Source organism: Spodoptera frugiperda, chromosome 31, assembly GCF_023101765.2.
Source record: "Spodoptera frugiperda isolate SF20-4 chromosome 31, AGI-APGP_CSIRO_Sfru_2.0, whole genome shotgun sequence".
Taxonomy (NCBI): domain Eukaryota; kingdom Metazoa; phylum Arthropoda; class Insecta; order Lepidoptera; family Noctuidae; genus Spodoptera; species Spodoptera frugiperda.
In genome coordinates, this window is record NC_064242.1 from 7,879,698 (window position 1) to 7,898,856 (window position 19,159).

The 19,159-nt window shown below is 37.0% G+C and overlaps 1 protein-coding gene across 1 annotated transcript in view; it reads left to right on the plus strand.

Annotated features, from left to right (window-relative positions):
* The window catches only part of LOC118276484 (lysine-specific histone demethylase 1A), a 247,857-nt gene that overhangs the window by 5,629 nt on the left and 223,069 nt on the right, over window positions 1–19,159 (plus strand). The window contains exons 4-10 of the mRNA XM_050707333.1: window positions 494–647; window positions 1,120–1,248; window positions 1,605–1,747; window positions 1,972–2,121; window positions 2,674–2,732; window positions 2,958–3,182; window positions 3,890–4,038. Coding sequence (XP_050563290.1) covers window positions 494–647; window positions 1,120–1,248; window positions 1,605–1,747; window positions 1,972–2,121; window positions 2,674–2,732; window positions 2,958–3,182; window positions 3,890–4,038 — 1,009 coding nt within the window. The remainder of the gene's footprint in view (window positions 1–493; window positions 648–1,119; window positions 1,249–1,604; window positions 1,748–1,971; window positions 2,122–2,673; window positions 2,733–2,957; window positions 3,183–3,889; window positions 4,039–19,159) is intronic.

Consider the following 19,159-nt stretch of genomic DNA (forward strand, 5'->3'; position numbering starts at 1 on the left):
GATCAGGAAATTATGGATTCATTTTTATATGGAGGATATTTATAGATTCCAATTCAAATTGAATAGGGACTCATACATAACTCAGCTATACAAAATAAAGTAGAGCATCATTGCTACGCGAAAGCGGTACGAAGTTCGCTGGGTCAGCTAGTATTGTATAATTTTATAATTAAAGAATATAAACTGATCTTTGAGTGTAGTGGATTGGCTGTTGTTGTGGTATAATTTCATAAATAAACTTATATTTTTGGGCATTTACAATTAGCTTGTTTCATTTGTTTTCCTACAGTATGTGTTTGTATTAATGAAATGAGTTAAATAAATGCATGCTACTAATAATTAACATTCCACTAGATATAGCTACTATTCTCTTAAACATTCATATTGTATTCATGTAATAATAAGTACACTTATTGTCACAGGCACACACACAGTGATTTATTATTAGATTAGTAAACAATGACTTATTTATCTATTTAAATTAACTTTACAGCCTCCTTACAATGGTGATCCAGCTCTAGTAATGAGAACTCATGCATTTTTGGAGAGACATGGTTTTATAAACTATGGTATCTATGAGCGAACTACTCCTATACCAACCCCTCCAAAAGGAAAGCAGAGACCAAAAGTCATTATTATTGGTGCAGGTATGAATATCATTAGACAGTTTTCTGTTTCTACATGACTGCCTTTCTGCAGATTTTGTATTCATTCTGTATAATTTTTTAATTTCGACAATAGGCTCACCCCCTTTACGTAGGACTTATAACATAAATCGTGAAGACTGGGTGTACATTGTACAGTGGTACTATGTGCTGTAATGTGCACCTATGCCTTCGACGATAAAAAGTGTGAGGTTTTTTTAAATTAGAATTTGTGTTTTGATGTGTTATTACAACTTGGAACTATATTTAAAACTTTAAACATAGCCTCCATTATATCTTAATTAATTGAGTTAACTTGTTTATTACAGTGTATACTGTAATAAATGTTTAATGTTTAAACTGTAACTTAACAAACTGTCCTTTTAAACTAAAACATATTCATGTATAATTAAAAAAAATCATTTCATTTTGAAACTTGAAGTCATCAATATAAGGTTTAATATTCTTATTTCAGGGGTGTCTGGTTTGGCTGCAGCTAGACAACTGCAGTCATTTGGATGCGAAGTGGTTATACTTGAAGGGAGAGATAGAGTGGGTGGCAGAATTGTTACTTACCGGAAAGGACCTTACGTAGCAGACTTAGGTAAGATGAATACTGAAAGATTAAACATTAATGTATTTGAGTTTTAAAGCATTATTTCTGTTACATTGTTTTTTTGATGATGAAATGATATACAAAACGGTGTGTTTTCATAATATTTGATGAACCCCATGTATAATATGTAACAAAGAGTGGCAAGAACTAGAATATCTAAACATTCAGTAACAGTTTGATTGACCCACACGAATGAATGATCCAGTCAGAGCACCGAAAGCACTCTTGTTTCGATTTCGTTCTACGTAAAGCAAACTCGTACTAAGGGTACTGACATCTCTGCAAGAATAAAAAATTCAAACTGAAACGTTTGTCATACTAAATCCTATTTTTTCATTTTCCAGGAGCTATGGTGGTGACTGGTTTGGGTGGTAACCCAGTAACAACTCTGTCGGTACAAATGAATATGGAATTGCACAAGATCAAACAGAAGTGTCCTCTATATGAAGCTACAGGAAATCAGGTGCCTAAGCATAAGGATGAAATGGTAAGCAAAATATTTTACTGTTGTATATTTCAGCTGTTGTATGTATGAATTATATATTGCAGTTTATTATAAGACAAGTCAATGAATTAGGATAAGTCCATACAATTAAGACTTTGACTGCTAACAAAATCTGTTGAAGTCAAACCAGCATTATATTAAAAGCATGTTTTTTCTTACTAACTATTAATTTCTTAATATTGACGGGGATGCTTTTATTTTTCTAGGTGGAGCGTGAATTCAACCGTCTTCTAGATGCTACGTCTTATCTCTCTCACCAAGTGGATTTCAATTACTACAACGATACACCTGTCTCTCTCGGCCAAGCACTGGAGTGGGTTATCAAACTTCAACAGAAGAATGTTAAACATAAACAGGTATTACACGAACACAGTCGTAGATGTGATGTATCGATCGTAGGGAAGGCATCCATAGCAGCCGTTTAAAGAGGGCTACCGTTTTTTTGTTTAACCAATAGCGTTAATGTAGCGTGATTTCTATTTAAACAATACAATGAATAGACCATTGGCGCGGTGGCTGGGCAACTGACTGTCGTACACCGTGTAGCGGGTTCGATTCCCGCACTGAGCAACACTTTGTGTGATCCACAAATTGTTGTTTCGGGTGTCATGTGAATGTGTAATTGTATGTTTGTAAACGCACTCACGACTCAGTAGAATTCTTAGTGTGGGGTAACGTTTAAAAAATAATAGGAAATCAGCCAGAAACAGTGCTCACTATTCACTAGCGCCATCTGGTGAGCAAAAACGGTAGCTTTCATTAGGGTACTCACTTTTTTGAAAGTTGTGTTTTAAGTCTCCTTTGTTACACAAGGAAAACTATTTGGCAAAAATTGAACGTATCGCACGAATATACGACATATTACGCTGTAAAACTTCCACAATGACCAGAGATTAATTTTGTTCTAGGTCCAACATCTAAAGGCTGTCATAACATTGCAAGAAAGGCTCAAGTCGAATATAAATAAGTAAGTAGTAAATTTTGTTTAAATTCTGTTAAATAAAATTTAGTATATCAAGTAAAATTTTTGCATAATAATAAGAAACCTATCAGTACTTGGCTCCTTGACTATGAATTTTGATATATGTAAGCTTCGCAGAAAATGTGCGAAAATTTAATAGCCAAATCTATCAACAAAACTTCATTGATTTACTTTCAAAAAGGAGATATTTATATCAAAATCTTTTTCCAGAATGTCGGATATTAAAGAGCTCTTGCAATCTATGAAGGCTGAGAAAGATGCTTTGCTCGTAGAGAGAGAAAAAGGTGCGACTGGGGACGCAAGTATCTTGCAAGAGTTTAATTTTAGACGCCTCAATAGAGAAATGAATTTGCTGTGCAATGAGTATGAGACCCTGGTTTCAACCAACGCTACCATTGAGGAAAAGTTGGCGCATCTGGAAACTAATCCACCCAGGTTTGTAGATGTTTTAAATAAGAGTAATGATAAAGATAAATTTATCCTGATTACTGTTGTTGCTGCTGTCTATCCTCAGTTGGTCAAAGACCTCTTTAACGACCTGAATACACACAAAGAATTTGGTAGTTTCCTAGGTCAAAAATATATTATTTTGACATTTCAATATAATAAAATATCCCGAAAGAATCGCACTTTCATTCATTAATTTGACGATATACTTATTTATTTAATTTTTCTAGCGAATTTTAGAGAAGTAAGTATGTGTTAACAACCACTAGTAACACCAGACGGATCTAGCCAAATATTATTTAATTATTAAGTATTACTCATAGGAGTAAATAATAATAAATAGGTATATTAAACCTCTTTTATGACTCCATAAAGTATATGTATAAATTGATTTAAAAATAATTGCTTAAAAATGGAACGTCAAATGATATATTTAAAAATGGCGGGAAATTGTTAATTAAAACTTGGTTGATGACTGAAAATAAATTGTATTTGCTGAAAAGTTTTGAATTTAATTTTATCTTGAACTAACATAATATGTATGGTATTTGACGCAAAAGAGTTATGACGTCATAGGTTGCGATCTCCTACAAAATTCATAGAAAAGTAACGTTTTTGACATTTAGATAAAAGTATTGAATTTGACTAGTAGGAAACTACCGTATTTATAATAAAAAAATCCGTTTTGGTTTTAGTTCCGTATATTTGTCGGTGCGTGACAGACAAATATTGGATTGGCATTTCGCTAATTTGGAGTTCGCGAACGCAACACCGTTGGGCAACTTGTCACTAAAACATTGGGATCAAGACGACGATTTCGAGTTCACTGGGAATCATTTAACAGGTATGTTGAACATAATATAATAATCTCTATATATAAAAATCAATTGCTGTTCGCTAGTCTCGCTATAACTCGAAGACGGCTGGACTGATCTAGCTAATTTTGGTCTTGAATTATTATATATAGTATTTGTGAAAGTCCAGGGAAGGTTTAAAAAGATAGTGTAAATTAAAGGATGACAACGTTCTTGTGACTAGTCTAGTATTGCGGGTATCAATGGGCGGCGCTGATCGATGACCTTCGGTATTTCGTGTACTCGCCTGCTATTCCCTGAAAAGAACAGATGGGGCCCAGTAGGGCTGATGCCTGATCCGGAGCTGCGGACTACCTAGGGGTTTTACCGGGGATCCGACACGAAGTAGGAACGGGGTGGTTTTTAGTCAGTAATAGTCTGACACTCCCTCTCGCCTCGCCCAAGGCGGGAGAAGTCATTGGATGATATTACCACCTCAAAAAAAAAACCCTGAAAAGAAAAAATAATTGTTTTTATGGTTTACTGTTACGTACCTAACTGTTTTACAAGATAACTCGACGCGTGCTAGGGGCTCATAGACATGAGATACAAAACATATTGATTGTCCACAATTTTTGTATCGACTCTGAAACACTTTTTTATTCATTGATGTACGTGCAATGTGCAATAATTTACATAAGTAAATAATTTACGTGCAATAATAAGTTTTGATGTGTAAAACATTGGTTTGACATCGTAATTTTATTGTTGTTTATAAGAGTATTTATTTGTTTAATTAAATGAATTCCTTGTGAACATATGTCGCTTTTGTCGTTGTTCTTTGCAATTACGTAAATGTCGTGTTTAATGAAAGGTTCAGTAATTGAGGATGAGTTATTCATTAACAAGAACTTCTGTTACGTAAAGAAAGACTTGAAAGAACAAGAGATGATGTTATTGGGTGATACCCGAAGTCCGTAAATATAGCGGATTCTTGAGAGCAGATAGTAGTCGCTCCATGTACCTTAACTGAGATAAATAGGGTCGGTCCCTAATTTCTGCCCGCAACTTCGCTCGTGTTCTCGTCGGATAAAAGAGTGTCCTATGTGTTGTTATTCCAGACCATAATCTGTCCCTGTTCCATTTCATCCCGATCCCTTCAGCCGTTTTGACGTGATTGAGTAAAAAACATACAAATAAACACACAAAATTTCTCATTTATAATAATAAAATAGAAATTTATTGGCGTAGAACCACTTAATTTGTACTCATAGTAAAATTATATTCGTTTACAATAGGCATTGTTAGCCATAGTTAGCTTTTATCCAACACTTCCAAAACCATATTATGCTAATTATTAAAAAAATTGACCACTTTCTACAGCTTTGTTGGATCGATACATCGACGTATTACTCAATAAGTTATCCAGTACATATCTACTTTGTAAATAATAACTACGAAAATATTCCATATGTTAGCCAGCTATGAATATCGCTTCCCCATACCGTAAAAGCGATCAATCAACCCATTAGAGTCGAGATTATTTGACCGATGAAGTGACAAACAGCATCGATAAAGAAACACTCAATTAGGATGGTTTCTACCGCTAATCACCAGGGCATTCGGGCGTCGGGCCTGCGATGGCAATAACTTCAATTAGCCGCTGCCTCGGCACTCGTTAGCGTTTTACTGAACGTTTCCGTGCAATCCAGCACGATCGATGCGCCATTGTATCACACACAAAAGATGCTACCGAATAGCAATAGCTGTCCCTATAAGGGTAGTTTTACCTCGGTGTGTTATTTGTTTCCACTTAGGCCAGCCATGCTATCTGAGCAACGGTGAATCTGCTGGGCTTATATGGGTTTTGTATGTAGCTGCATATTTTATTCGCCTCGCTTTATACATTAAAAGTACTTACATATTTTATGTCATTGGTCGCAAATACAGAACCTATTTTATTGAAACTATTGCTTTATAAAATACAAGCTACGTCATAATTTCAACCTGATACTTAAATTAAATCGTTTTGTTCGCAAAATGTTGTCTCTGTGAACATCGATTCTTTCGCGAGTGTGGTTCGTGCCCAAGGGCTTACCCCGTTATGAATGTGGAATTTTCGAGTTAGTGGTCAGTTGTGATCTTTAGTAGCGGATGGCGGATTTTAGCCCCAAGCGTCGGTTCGTGTCAGTAATTATTATCATTTCTGCCCGCAAATTTCCATCTTCTACAGCCGATAAATTACTATATCTGCCTTCTGTGAATTGTCATAATGGCCGTTGCAGAAAACGCGAGCCCAGTACTTAGCTACTTTATTCGACTGGGACACTCGCTCCGCTGGCTCAAGTTTAATATTATAAGTTGGATAAGTAAAATCAGAAATAGTGTTTGCTAACTAAATAATGTCGCTTGTCTACTATTCGTTACCCGAATTAGCATAATGTATTCTTCTGAGTTAGCGTCAGGTTGTCGCTGTCACTTTCTGAATAATATAGCATTTGTTTAGATTTCATTTATGTTTGTCGATTACGCGTAAAATATAAAAAGGGAAGGAGTGAACTGGCGTCCGTTGTTCAGTCAAAAGATATGTATCGCGACATCCCCGAGACGCCTCTTTTGTACGTCGGTTGTGCGTGTGTTGTCGGCCATATTTCTTACTGTTCGCTTGCTCCGTGGTGTGTTCGCGGCGTGGGTAGTTGAAAAATGACATCTTGATTGTTGTGCGTTATTCTACTCATGAGAATGTCGAGTCGTAGTGGTCGCGTGCACAGCCATTGTCAGGGTTCTCAGCCCCAGGCACTACAAATTGAACGATTGTTAACCGTTCCTTGAAAACTTTGTTATCGTGACTTGTCACGGAATTATGTGTACTTACTGGGATAACATATTTTGTTAGAATATTATAGTAAATATTATATTTTAGCGTTGTTGGCGCTGCAACGCTGTCGAGATAACCAGTTTTGCAACTTGAACCGGGCTCGTAGATTAACTACATTTTTGGTCACTCTATAACAGATATTTATGGATGCCTGCACTGAAATTGCAAGATAAAGATGTACTTTCAGTAAAACTGCTTGTGAATGTCACGTTTTTATCGTAGCGATTGTTTCACGTTTTACTACCAAATATCGTATGCTTCTTTTTTTTGACGTCATAAGCTGTGTCAAAACTTAAATTCGTTTATGAGAAAGGTGCTAAATCAGCCAATGATAATGTCATAAGTAGTAATAATGAACATTTCTAAGAATTTCGTTGGAAACTCGACTCGAAATCTTTGATTTATTTGTTGATTTAGGTAATAAGCACCCAATTTTTCAATAGTTTGACGCGACTGCAAGCCAAATAAATTTAACATTCCAATGATAATTACACCCGGTAATAATTTATCGACTTTGTATTACGAATGAGGCATTCGCAAATCATAAATAAAACTAACAAAGCCATGGTCAGAATGAATTATAAGCTGTTTAGCTGTTTACGAACGACAAATGGCGTTTGAAACAAGTCCCTGAGGTGGCGGCGAGGCCCAAGTGATCAGAGTATAGAAGAGCCTCACGGCGGCAACAAGTTTTGATAAGAGTGTGCGTGGCAAGATGCAAGGCAGTAATGAATGTGATACAAGCGCGACCTTCCTCATTTATCACTCGCTCTATGAATAAAATATCTCGACGTTCCTTTCGGATAGTGTCTGGTCGTGCTGGGACGCTTACGGCTCACAACCGAGCGATCACAATCTTCAGCCTAGTACCTAATAATGCTGAGCTCTCTGGAGAAATTCACACTGCTCGCTCTTGTTACGTCTCTTTGTTTAGTGCAAACCAGCCACGAGGGAGTATCTAGTTCAGATTCTATGAACACTTTTCTTATTTCGTCGATCCATTATTGAAGGGAACTGCTTTACTTCGATGAGATTTTATTATTTGTTTAGTAAGTTTTCGACTTTTTAACGACTACGACATTCAGTATGTTTGTAACAGATTCAAACCCTTGTGATTCCTGAAATGTACAAAACTGTGTTATTTTTGTAACTTTCCTAACGATCCATAGGACTTCACCTGTGCAGCAAAGATATCATATTTGTTTATGTATGGTTATAAAATTATTTTCTTATAATAATTATAGGTGTACTTAAATATCCAGATAATAAATTTCCTGATGACCAAGAAGTTTTATGGACTAACTGTTCTGATGTATATTATTTCTAACGATGAAGTCGGAAGTTACATCTTGGGTTACTTGCGTAGTGCTAAGTAATTGCTAGTAACTGGTAAGCCTAGAGTTTACGATGCAAATAAATAAATATTATGTGGATACGAAGCCCAACTTATTGATAAATATTTTACTAAGAAGTACTATAAAGCTGATATTTCCAATAATCTCCATTCGTCGAACGCCTTTTTCAATTGCCTTTGTGAAATGGGGACATGTGAAGTAATAGTTGCACATCAGTATGGTGTAAAGACGTAAAGGTCTTTCGTCTCACGAGGACGTCAATCGCGACGGTGGCGCAGCCTGCGGAGGCGTCAGGGGCGTGGATGAATAAGCAATGAAACGACGAATGGCTCTATTAGACCGCCATTGTTGCCTTACGATCGCTCGACTTGCGCAAGCGACATGTATTGTTCGTAACCCGTGGCTTTCACTACGAGCGATGACGTCACAACGCTTGCGACCCAAATGCTTGCAGTGTTAGATGTAGTGCAATTTCCATTTATCGAACCTTATATAGCTTGGAATGCACCCAATACGGTGGTAAGTCGTTGTCGCGATTACAATACCCTGAATGTTACTTGTTTCACGTCTGAAGAAAACGATTGATCGTAGTACGTACCTTGAGTTTATGTTCGGGCTCATACTTAACTTTTATTTCACTATAAACTTAAATCGTACCTATTTAAGGCTGCGAAATATCTCTGACTCAAACGTTGGTATCATGTGTAATGTGTATGCAGGTTTTCCTAAAAGAAAGCTCAGAGTATAAATCGTTGTGGTTAGGTTGGGTATCACTCGCTGCTAAAGGAAAATTGTTGAAGAAGTAGTTTATCAAGATAGGCCAGTTTGACACGGATTTTCTGTGGTCAACATGGAGGATTTATGTGGCACATTGTGTTACAACGGGTCGGCACTTTGTGCGTCTAATTGACAAGTGTCCGGAAGCGAACGCGTCACACCTGTCTAACGAGCACGTCGTGCACTTGATTGCACCCACTCGGCTCGACTAACAAGCTGCTCATCTTTGCCTGTATCAAATTCCTGTATCTGACAGTTTTATTGACAGTTTAAAGCTCTCGAAAGATTGATTTCAGGAAACAGTTTATGTTATTGTAACATTTCTCGCAAGTAAAATACTAGCGTATCTGACTCACATAAAACGAAAAGAACATTGTGAATATTAAGCATAAATGAGCACCGAGAGATAACTTGTTTTTGATAATTGTGCTAATCTGGCTGAATGCAGTAGAGCAGGACCCTCTGGGCGACTCCGGCCAGTAATATAATTTGCATCGTGTACGGTAGTAGTTTTATTGCCAACAATTGGCCATTATCTGAGAACATTTGCACGCCCGCCCGTCATACTGTTTAATTTATTGTTTCGACCCGTCTATTTCCATTGGCCTAGATTTAATTTTAATCACAGTCATGTCTAAGGCGTCTCTGTCGGTGGGATAGTTTCATTACATCTACTAGTTACTAAATATGATCCCCTCTATTGCTGTATTAAATTGTTGTCAAAGCGCTCTATTATGGCTTCACGGATATATTTTAGGAGTGACAAAGGTTCAATTTAATTTTAACTTACTACGTACTCATTCAAATTTTGATTATTCCACGTTAGTTTAAATCGGGTCTCCGCTCAACTTTCCTTTCATTGTAAAAGTTGTAATCCTCTTTGTGGACCCTAATTGAATTCACTGTTATGCTAATACTGTGATTTCCCATCTTATTTCGTTAATAGAGGTCTGTGGTAAACCAATTAAAGGGTACGTCTGTGGATTACTCAACTTTTGGCGAATAGTTTTAGGGTTCTGCATGCACGAGAAATTAAACGTTTATCTAGTCCTTTTGTGTAAATAGATTGATAGGTAGGTAACTGTTATGTTTCGGAACTTTGATTGTTTGATTGTAGCTCCTTTGTTCAACTATCTAAACGAAACATGGATATTTTAATAACATCAGAATTATTAACAAAATATCTCTATCGTTAGTATTTATTGCGTAGTGTTTGATATGTGCAGATGTTTATGTGCGGCGGTGCATATGTCGCTTTATTGCGCGTTTCGGAAGGCTTAGCATTCCGCCCGTGGACTCGGTCGTCTCTAATGCTGGCGTATTGCGGTTTTATTAACGTTGTTTCCTTTTGTATTACATTCCACAGCATCTTGTTCACATGTGAATGTATTATCTATTTTCCCTGGTACAAAGGATTTGCTGTAAGTCTTTTTCTAGATTTGTGCTTTTGCAAAATTGTAAGAAATTGGATTTGAATTTATTACTGCAGGAACCCTATATGGTTTTATTTCGGAAATTATTAGAAAATGTTAGCCATGCTTTTATAGGTTCTCAATCAGAGTGCTTACATATGGTATACGTACATTCCTGTTAGTTTGCAGTGGCAATATTTAACGCTGTAGTATAAAGTTATGTGTGTATATATAACGTATGTGTTCATAAGAGCGTTGTGCAGGGTTGTGTCACTCCGTTCGGTCGAGTGCTCCGGCAGTCAGTGCAGCGTGAATTGCGGACGCCCGTTCCACTGCTGCCAGTAGCGCTGCGCCGGGTGGCTACAAAAAACGAATAGTTTTGTTTAACTTAAATCCATTTAAACCTCTCCTAACGTTATAAATGCTCAATAGTAAAATAACAGGAAAAGCAAAGTTTAGGATTCTATGTAATGGAATGGAAACATTTTTCAATCCTGTTGAGATATTGCGTTTTATGTAGTTTGGATCAGGCTGTCAATGACGTAGCCCGTCGGTCCTGAAACGGCCCAGATGTCGACTGGAAGTGCAAAATGAAACACGTTAGCGCTTCGGCTAACGTCAGTTCCCTTTTTTGTCGCGCCGCCTGTGGAAAGCCATTTATCAACTTTTTATGGAAACGCTTGTTTTAATTTATGCTTACACTAACTTCCGAGCTCGTAGTTATCTGCGACCTCATTTGCAACTACAGGTTTGTTGCTGTTTACACCGTCTACTGGAGCTGTCCTCCATTTTAAATACAATAGGTACCAAGGCGCCGCTGCTTTAAATGAGTGTGTAGTGTGTCGTTAAATGTTTTTTTGAAGCAGAGTTAAATCTTTTAGCTGTTTTCTCACTAAACACTATATAGTGACAACATAAATTTATTTGTAGATCTCAAAGAATATGAAAATGATGATATGGTATCTACATGCTTGTGCACATGGACCGTCAGGTGACTATACATATTAGGAGTATCTAGTTTCCGTTAAAGGTCTAACTTGTTGGAAGCGCTCCGTATAAAGTCAACCGCAGGACAAATTTCGCTTATATTAACTTTTGGTTCGAGTAAATTTCTCTTCAACTGTGTGACCATTGCACTTCCAAGTGGCAAAGTTTTAATCTCGTCTCTGTGTTGTGGCCATACTTTCTGTACCGTGTCTCTCGTTTAGATTATATCCTGCAATATGTTCATGTTATTTCTAGGCTGTCAATATTTAATGACTACTTAAATGAGACTGATAAATTCTTTAACACCCATCGGCAGGATTAAATTATATGGCTCGAAATCAAAACGTAATAAATGTGATAAAATCGACATATTTAAAGTAATTGATTAATTTGTTTTAAAGTGACTTACGAGTCTTGTAAACACAAAATTTAAATATAATCTAATAGAAGATAAGACTTTACATCTATCACAATCTCGCCGAATTTTGAATGTATGAAATGTAATTCCGGCGTGGTCTCCTAAAAGCGAGCACTTAACCACAGCGTAATTCCGGTAAAAGGTTCGGCGGGCGCACCGTCCATTCTCTTCTTAATGTTTATTTAAGCGAAAAAGTTCGACGCTCATTAACCGGATTGGCGGTTAATGAAACGCGTGCGACTTAGAATATTATACGCCGAACACCGCTACCATCAGATACCATCACACATTATTTTCACTCCTCATTGACGACAGCTCTTATTAACATTAACCCGTTTTTCAAGTTTAGGCGTTAGACCCTTGATGTGTAAAGGTGATAAACTCAATGTTTTAATGAACTTCCTTGAGGTTTAAAGGGTTCGACTGAGACAATTACTAAGGCATTAGCGTCATTGTATTTTTGGTTCACAATCATTTACACATTTTAAATTTTGGTTCTCCAAAATGCAGTCGCAGTTGATTTTTTACTTTTGTGGACAAAGAAATTCTTATCCAAAATGTAATCAGAATAATTGCATGCATTTCTCTGAAAAGCTCTAAGTGGGTAGACTATATAAATCCAGTAAATCGCATTATTTTCATACGAACAGTAAATAAACTCGTGAAATCTAACGAGAGCACTCATTAAGGGCCTTTTTCATTCTGCACCATCGCTCAGTGCGGTTTTCCTGCGCCATTGAATTGTGCTGCAGCCGCTAACTTCCGTGGCGAACTGTTCCACCCTCAGGGCTCTACCGTTTTTGCATTTCAACACCTAGGATAATGAGGTCTAGAGGCATGTACTTGATGCACAGCCCCTTGTACTAGAAACTTACTTTAATCTATTGTGAAATATAAACAGTTATTAGAAGCAGAAATAATATATATCCACGGATAAAATAACCGTTGATTCCAGAATGTTAGCTTTAGTTTCAATTCAGAGCTTGTTTTGTTGGTTTTCGCTGGAAAAGTTAACACTTGCTAAGTTTTTTAATAACAAAATCTGTTTCTATTTATTGTACACGCGCCGTAACTGTTGGTTGGCGGCATTTTCCAGCGTCTGTCTAAAATATGTAGCAATAAAAGCGCTTTGGACAATGTCCGGACGTGTTAGACTCCATTTATTGTTCGGGGCCCACGTGTTGTGGCGGCCCGGCTATACACTGACTCTCTGTAGTGTTGTGACATTTATAAACATTTTGGTATGTAGTCTCTCCAACGCAATTAAGTGCCATATAATATTTCTATATATTTTTTCAGTAAATCCCACGAGTTTTAATACAGTAGAGTAGTATAACACATTTGTCCCCGAGAATTCCTTTTATAGTTAAGTATATTACATGTATAAACATTAAGTAAATCGCCAAGGATAACTCTTTGTTCAGTTGATACAGGGTTTGTCGTCTCACTTAAGACGGTAAAGGAGAAATAGAGCCATAGGGGTTGGAAGCAACATGTAACTATTTGTACTTGTTTATCAAGGAGATAAGTGTCTGGAGTGTGCGGCGTCGTCCGCTGGCCGTCTTAACCCATTAGTTCAAAGGAAAGATAGTAGACCGGTCAGATTCCTCCTTTAATTGCCAAACTATCCGTGTTAGGAATTGATTTATTAGCAATACTAATGTTGTTATCCCCAAATACTGTGAAGGTCGACAAAACATTTTGAAATATATTTATATGAGTGACGTATGTATTGATCCATGATACAAAGAGAACCAGTACTTCTAAATCCTCGCTGATTTGATGGTATATAAACATATTTTATAGTTATCTATCTCTATTTATGTTCTAACATAAAATGAAGTCTTGCTCTTCCTTAGTACTTACCTGTTGGTGGAAAGGAAATTTATTTTCTTTGAAAGGAAAATATGAGTATATTTTAAGCTTTCTTACCTTCATAGTTCTATTATGAAAGGATAAGAAAACATTGTTCCTTACCTATTGTACCTACATAATAAGTCTGTTGATGGTAACACGAGTTTCGACTTAGGATACAAGTCGCAGTATACAAAGAATGGTATTATGAGGGTATCTAACCATGGAGCGCCGTAAGCGCATTATTGCAAAGCGCGGGTGGCGCGGGTGGTTCGGGGTGAGATGCGACGCCTCTCGAATGTACAATGCGCCCTAAGCTCCCGGGTGGACGTATTCACGGAATAAGTGCTTTGGTAGTCAAAATGAACATTGCTTTTTGAGCCTTATTTGGAAATGCGACACACTTTCCCTATAGTGGAATTACCATATGAGAGGATAAGCTGTGACTGGCTGCATTTGACTTCGCTACTTTTTAATAAAACATACCTTTTAAGATTTCCTAGGATTTGTAAGGTTTCTTTTGAGGTGAAATTTAAAATATCGTATTATTCATACGTTTGTATGCAAACGTTGAAACTAGAATTTAAAACGAGCATACATTTCAAAAACTTGTTTCATGCATGGATGTGATTACATTTATTCATCAATTTAATTGTACGTACGACGAGCGCATAATGAAACTATTTCGCATACATTTTCTTTCGTCGGATTAGTTAATGTGAATGTTCTGGTTGACAGTTAGGAACGCCCAGCTATGCAAATGTCATTGTCTCTAATGCGTGCCCGACCGCGCCCTACGTATGGGGCTGCCTACGCAGTGTACGAACTGCGACAATCTCAGCCAATGAATATTAACAACCCGACTTAATATGATACTTATTGCCTACCGTGACAACCGGAGTATATCATACTAGCACGTGCCTTAGCCTTGTAGGTCTAAAGCAACACGAAGTTTGAAGAACATTGTTAAGGACTAGACATTAGCTGATGTGATCCTTCTTGTGACTTCTGACTGAGTTTCATTCTTAACCCATGGGTATCCTACGAAGTTACTGCAAATGTATACGTAATAGTAGATCATTGATTTCATGATATCAATAATCATTGATTTATAAAAAATTTTTGAATGTGTTGAATCGAATTCTTAATTCGTATTCATCAAAACTAATCATTATGTTTTTTATTCGCCTGGTACCATTGTCTTGTCGCGGTGTATCACACCTGGGTTCATCGAGTAAGTGTGACCTAAGCTCAGTGCGATAAATATAGGCTTTGTCACATAGACACTATATCTCCGGGCGTGACATTTTGATCGCACGCGCTTTCTCTATTATGCAAGTGGTGATTGACACGTAGTGCGCTCGCGCAACGTCGCCCTATCGACCAATTGTATGAAGCTTTTCCGTATTAAAAGATCGCAAGATTGAGACGTCACGATTGATGCTTGTGTCACATTCTCACATTAAGTTGTTACGTAATTTCTTACCAGACCATTATGTGATACCGAAAGGTACTATTATTTCATAATTTACAAGTACGCCAAATCGTGTGCTTGCAATTAAAAATAAATGTTGGCTACAATCCGATCTGACTGAGACTACCCACATGAAATATTACATTTAATTTCAGATTAAAATACTCATTAGCAATATTCTTAACGATGTTCATTAATTTGTTAATCTCATTATTAGCACATGGATATGGTGAGCTGAATAAACTGTATCGATTTGCCGAAATTAGTTCACAAATCTTCATTAATGTTAAATTATGCTTATAGATGCCGTTAACGGTTCTAATGTATTCGTGTAGCTGAGGCTCTGTGAATGGGATACATTTGGAGCGGATAATTTGAAGTATTGTGTCTAACTAAGTTGTTAATTTAAACAACATCGATACATGTGGATGTACATCGTCCATCGAAAAAAGCTCTAAATTGAGTTGTAAATCGTCCTGCCCTTGTATAAAGGGGACGATCATAAATCGACGTTGTAGTGGGGTCATAAGCGTCGGCCGTCGATGTCGCCGGCCCGACGGACATCTCGGTGGCATATATATGATTATTAGCGGTCCAACTTGTAAATTTTCTTTTAAAACTACATCTGAGATCTTTATCTCGATGAATACGAGCGATAACGCTCTCCTCGGCGAGAAGTGTCTCGCGTCAACTCATATTATTGTCACCGCACTCAATTTTATTGTCACCTATTTGCCATTTGGGACTGATTTAAAATGCCTTTTAGCATAAAACAAGGCTAGGCCGTTCGATTAGATCACCTTATTTAATCAATTGAATGTTAATCGAGTTTTCGAGTTCGCTATATTAACATGACAGTTAACAAGATCGTAGATTGTTAGATTAGTATCTCTCAATATGACAAATTCTAATATCAAATGGCTATCTGGTAGTGATCCGGTTTCTTTTAGGTTTACATTTTAATATGGATATTAATAGACATACTACGTGAACGTCTTTTTTGTCTGAATACGATTACCATAATATTTTGCGATATAAAATGGTTTTCATGTTTCTAAAGCGAGTTTTCAATTATTTCTATTTGTGGCAAACGCCCACAGACCACCTAATAGAAGCTATAACTGTAAATGTAATCTCATTACCACATTGCGAAATTGTATTTCCATTACAACATAACGAGAATTTATTTGTTCTCCATTTTCATAAAGTTGCACTTGAGACCGATACTGGAGCGTATTCGGCCTGTCTTGTCCTTGTTGGAGAAATGTAATTGTGAAGTATTTGCGTAGGTACTGATCAGTGGAAGTTTGCGAAGGTAGCAAGAAAATTGCTTTGAGGTAAAGTCCGACGATATGTAACGAGATGGGACTTATTATGCAGTTAATAAGTTGGCTGTGTATCCGGTGTGTGTTTTGCATAATGGCGGAGAACACGCATGTGTATTTGTTAAGGAACCGCCGCAGGCGCCGAGGCTCGGCCGGCGTGCTTGTACTGCCGCTTCTAGTGTTCAGGGATTACAGCCCCGGGTCATAAATATCGTGCACGTCCTTTACAAAAACTTTAAATCGATTTTTATGCAACTGAGGATTGTACGCATTTTACTTTTAAGTGGAGTGAAACAATATCGCTACTGAGTACACGCTTTTTCTGAGAATAGAAACATAGCACGGATGCTTAAATCACGTTACTGTATAAGATTTTTTTTGGACTCGTTAAAGTACCTAAAGCATTCCTTTAAGATAAAATTTAAATAAACTCATAATAATTGCCATATTAGTTAATTTAATATCCTTTCTTTAAATCTTAACATTAGACGCGTCGGCATGAAGCTACAAAAGTCATGCTTTATGGTCATCTTAGCCCTCGGCAGGTTTGAGCTATCTCATGTGTGCAACCTCCGAATATTAATAACAGTAATATTTCTCTCACTGCACCGAGCCAAGCCGAGGACACGAGAACTTTCTTTGACGTTTGGATTAATAACTCCATGAATGTTTAGAGATACCAAGTTATTGTACTAACTAAGGGTTTTAAACTACGTGAATTCGTTAGTTTTATGATTACGATATTGTTATGAGCTAGAGAGTCTATTTTAGCTATATAGTATTTACGTATCAAAAATAAAATGACGTTTATAAAAGAAAGCCGATGTTTTATTACGGCTTTTACTGTCTGTATATTTTTATGGTAAACAAAAACAAATTAGAAAAATAATACACATTTTTCTACGAAGACATACTTAGAGACACGAGGAGATTTCATGTCATGTTGGAACTTCAAAGTTTCAGAAAATAGGTATACCTACACTTAATATAAGTTTTTCACTAAATATAAGATTTTCTTGAAAACTTCATTTTCGGCTAAGGAAATATAGAGAAACCTGTTGTGGTCTCGTGTTATCGTCGGACGACACCTGCAATGGCTGCTTACGGGACTGCGCACGCGCCTATGCGCCATGTTCCCGCCTATAATGAATACGAGTTAATTAAACAACATTAGCTCGAACATCGGCGCCTCCACACGGAGTAAGATCCGGACTTCGATTGCCACGTGAACCAACGTCGTTTAAATTATATTCCTAATCCAAATTCTGATACTATTTCGAATTTTCGAAGGTTAATAAGATCTAACATGTGTATTGGTGTTGGTATTTTTTAAGGGATAATATCATCTAATAACTTCTTCCGTCTTAGGCGAGGCGAGACGGTGTGTCAAAATTACTGACTTAAAAACCAACCCATTCCTAATCCTACTTTTCCAGTAACTAGCAAGTCCGCAGTTCCGTATTATACAATACAAAGTTTCCACTCAAAAGTATCCTGGGAATTGTATGCTTTTTCATGCAACAAAATAAGTTTAAATATATCAACCTCTTAAAATAAAGATCAAATAAAATATAGATAAAGATCTGAAACGAATGATAAAGAAGGAAATATGAAAAGTATTCGAGATATAGAGGTAGTTGAGATAGGAACAGTCATGTTCTGGTCTCCGTAAGTACGAAGCTTTGAAGGGAAATTGGCAGGCCATTCACATACAATTGCGAGAAGAGGCTTCGATAAGCCGCTGCGAATGCTAATGTTTTCTAAATAAAATTTTATCGCATGGCGTGTGCACTATCTGTGCGCACAGTCATGTATAGTTAGTTAGCAGAAATTATAAACGTTTATAGGAATTTAACGATACGGTCTCGTACGTCATTACAATTTAAGCATTGATTTAGGTGGTTATAAATAACTTTAAGTCAAGAAATCTTTGATGGTTTTTAATTCCACGCCTTTCTTGACCTTTCAAAAAGAGTTATATAGGTTACTGATAGAAGACAATGGTGTAAATTACAAAAGCTGCCAGTATCAGTACGTGCGGTGTACAGGAGACATATTGTAGGTGTTAAACATTTAAACATATGCGTTACCTCTCAGTTAGTATATTGTAATGATGTATTGTTTCAGGTAAGTGGGCGGGGAGCTGCTTGGGTAAGCGAGAGATGAGGCGACTGATACACTTTCAAGACCGCGATGAATACCCGTGATTACCACCTGAGAATATTAATGTTTGTCCTCTGGAATATCGAACTCGGCAGTGTTTTATAAAATAATAGTACCGTACGGATATCGATGAAATTTCTTTCATAGCTGCTTACTTCGTCGAAGATTCTCCAAATCGCGTGTTTACACAGGCGCTAAAATTTCATCAGCAATAAGGGATCACTTGAGAGAATATCTTCCCTACTTGAATTATGTAAGCTTGTGCTTTGATATGATAAGGCGAGGGAGCGATCGGAGCTTGTGCTCTCATTGTGTTGGCCATAATCTTGCGTATCGCGTAGGACTCGTGTCGGAATGCGAGTTTATTTTAATATTATTTTAATACTAGCTTCCGCCCGCGACTCCGTCCGCGCGGATGTCGGTCTTCGCGTGAAAGTTTTATTTCTCCATTTTGAGTAACTCTGACAATGACATCTTATAAATAAGTATCTATTGGACCCAAATACGGCGAGGCCCATAATAATTAAG